At 59.1% G+C, this 232-nt stretch overlaps 1 protein-coding gene across 1 annotated transcript in view; it reads right to left on the reverse strand.

The window, feature by feature from the left end:
• Positions 1–232, reverse strand: part of LOC116629798 — a 2,375-nt gene that overhangs the window by 1,359 nt on the left and 784 nt on the right. The window contains exon 2 of the mRNA XM_032400010.1: positions 5–227. Within this exon, the coding sequence (XP_032255901.1) occupies positions 5–40 (36 nt within the window). The 5' untranslated portion in view covers positions 41–227. The remainder of the gene's footprint in view (positions 1–4; positions 228–232) is intronic.

Genomic DNA, 232 nt, shown 5'->3' on the forward strand with positions numbered 1-232 from the left:
CTACCTCCGCGGTCATGACAGAGTCCACAGCCGTAACCATGGCCACCAAAACAGGTCTCCCTGGGGCTACATCACAGAGCACAGGCGCCTCGGATGCATCAGCCACAGCCTCCTGGGCAGAGAGTCACGCAGCTGGGACTCAGGGTTCTGCACACCCAGATGTAACCATGAGCATGGGCACAAGTTCTGAGGATGGGTCACGGACAAGCCCTTCCTCTGACCTAGACCTCAC

Source organism: Phoca vitulina, unplaced genomic scaffold, assembly GCF_004348235.1.
Source record: "Phoca vitulina isolate PV1807 unplaced genomic scaffold, GSC_HSeal_1.0 scaffold3425, whole genome shotgun sequence".
Lineage (NCBI taxonomy): Eukaryota > Metazoa > Chordata > Mammalia > Carnivora > Phocidae > Phoca > Phoca vitulina.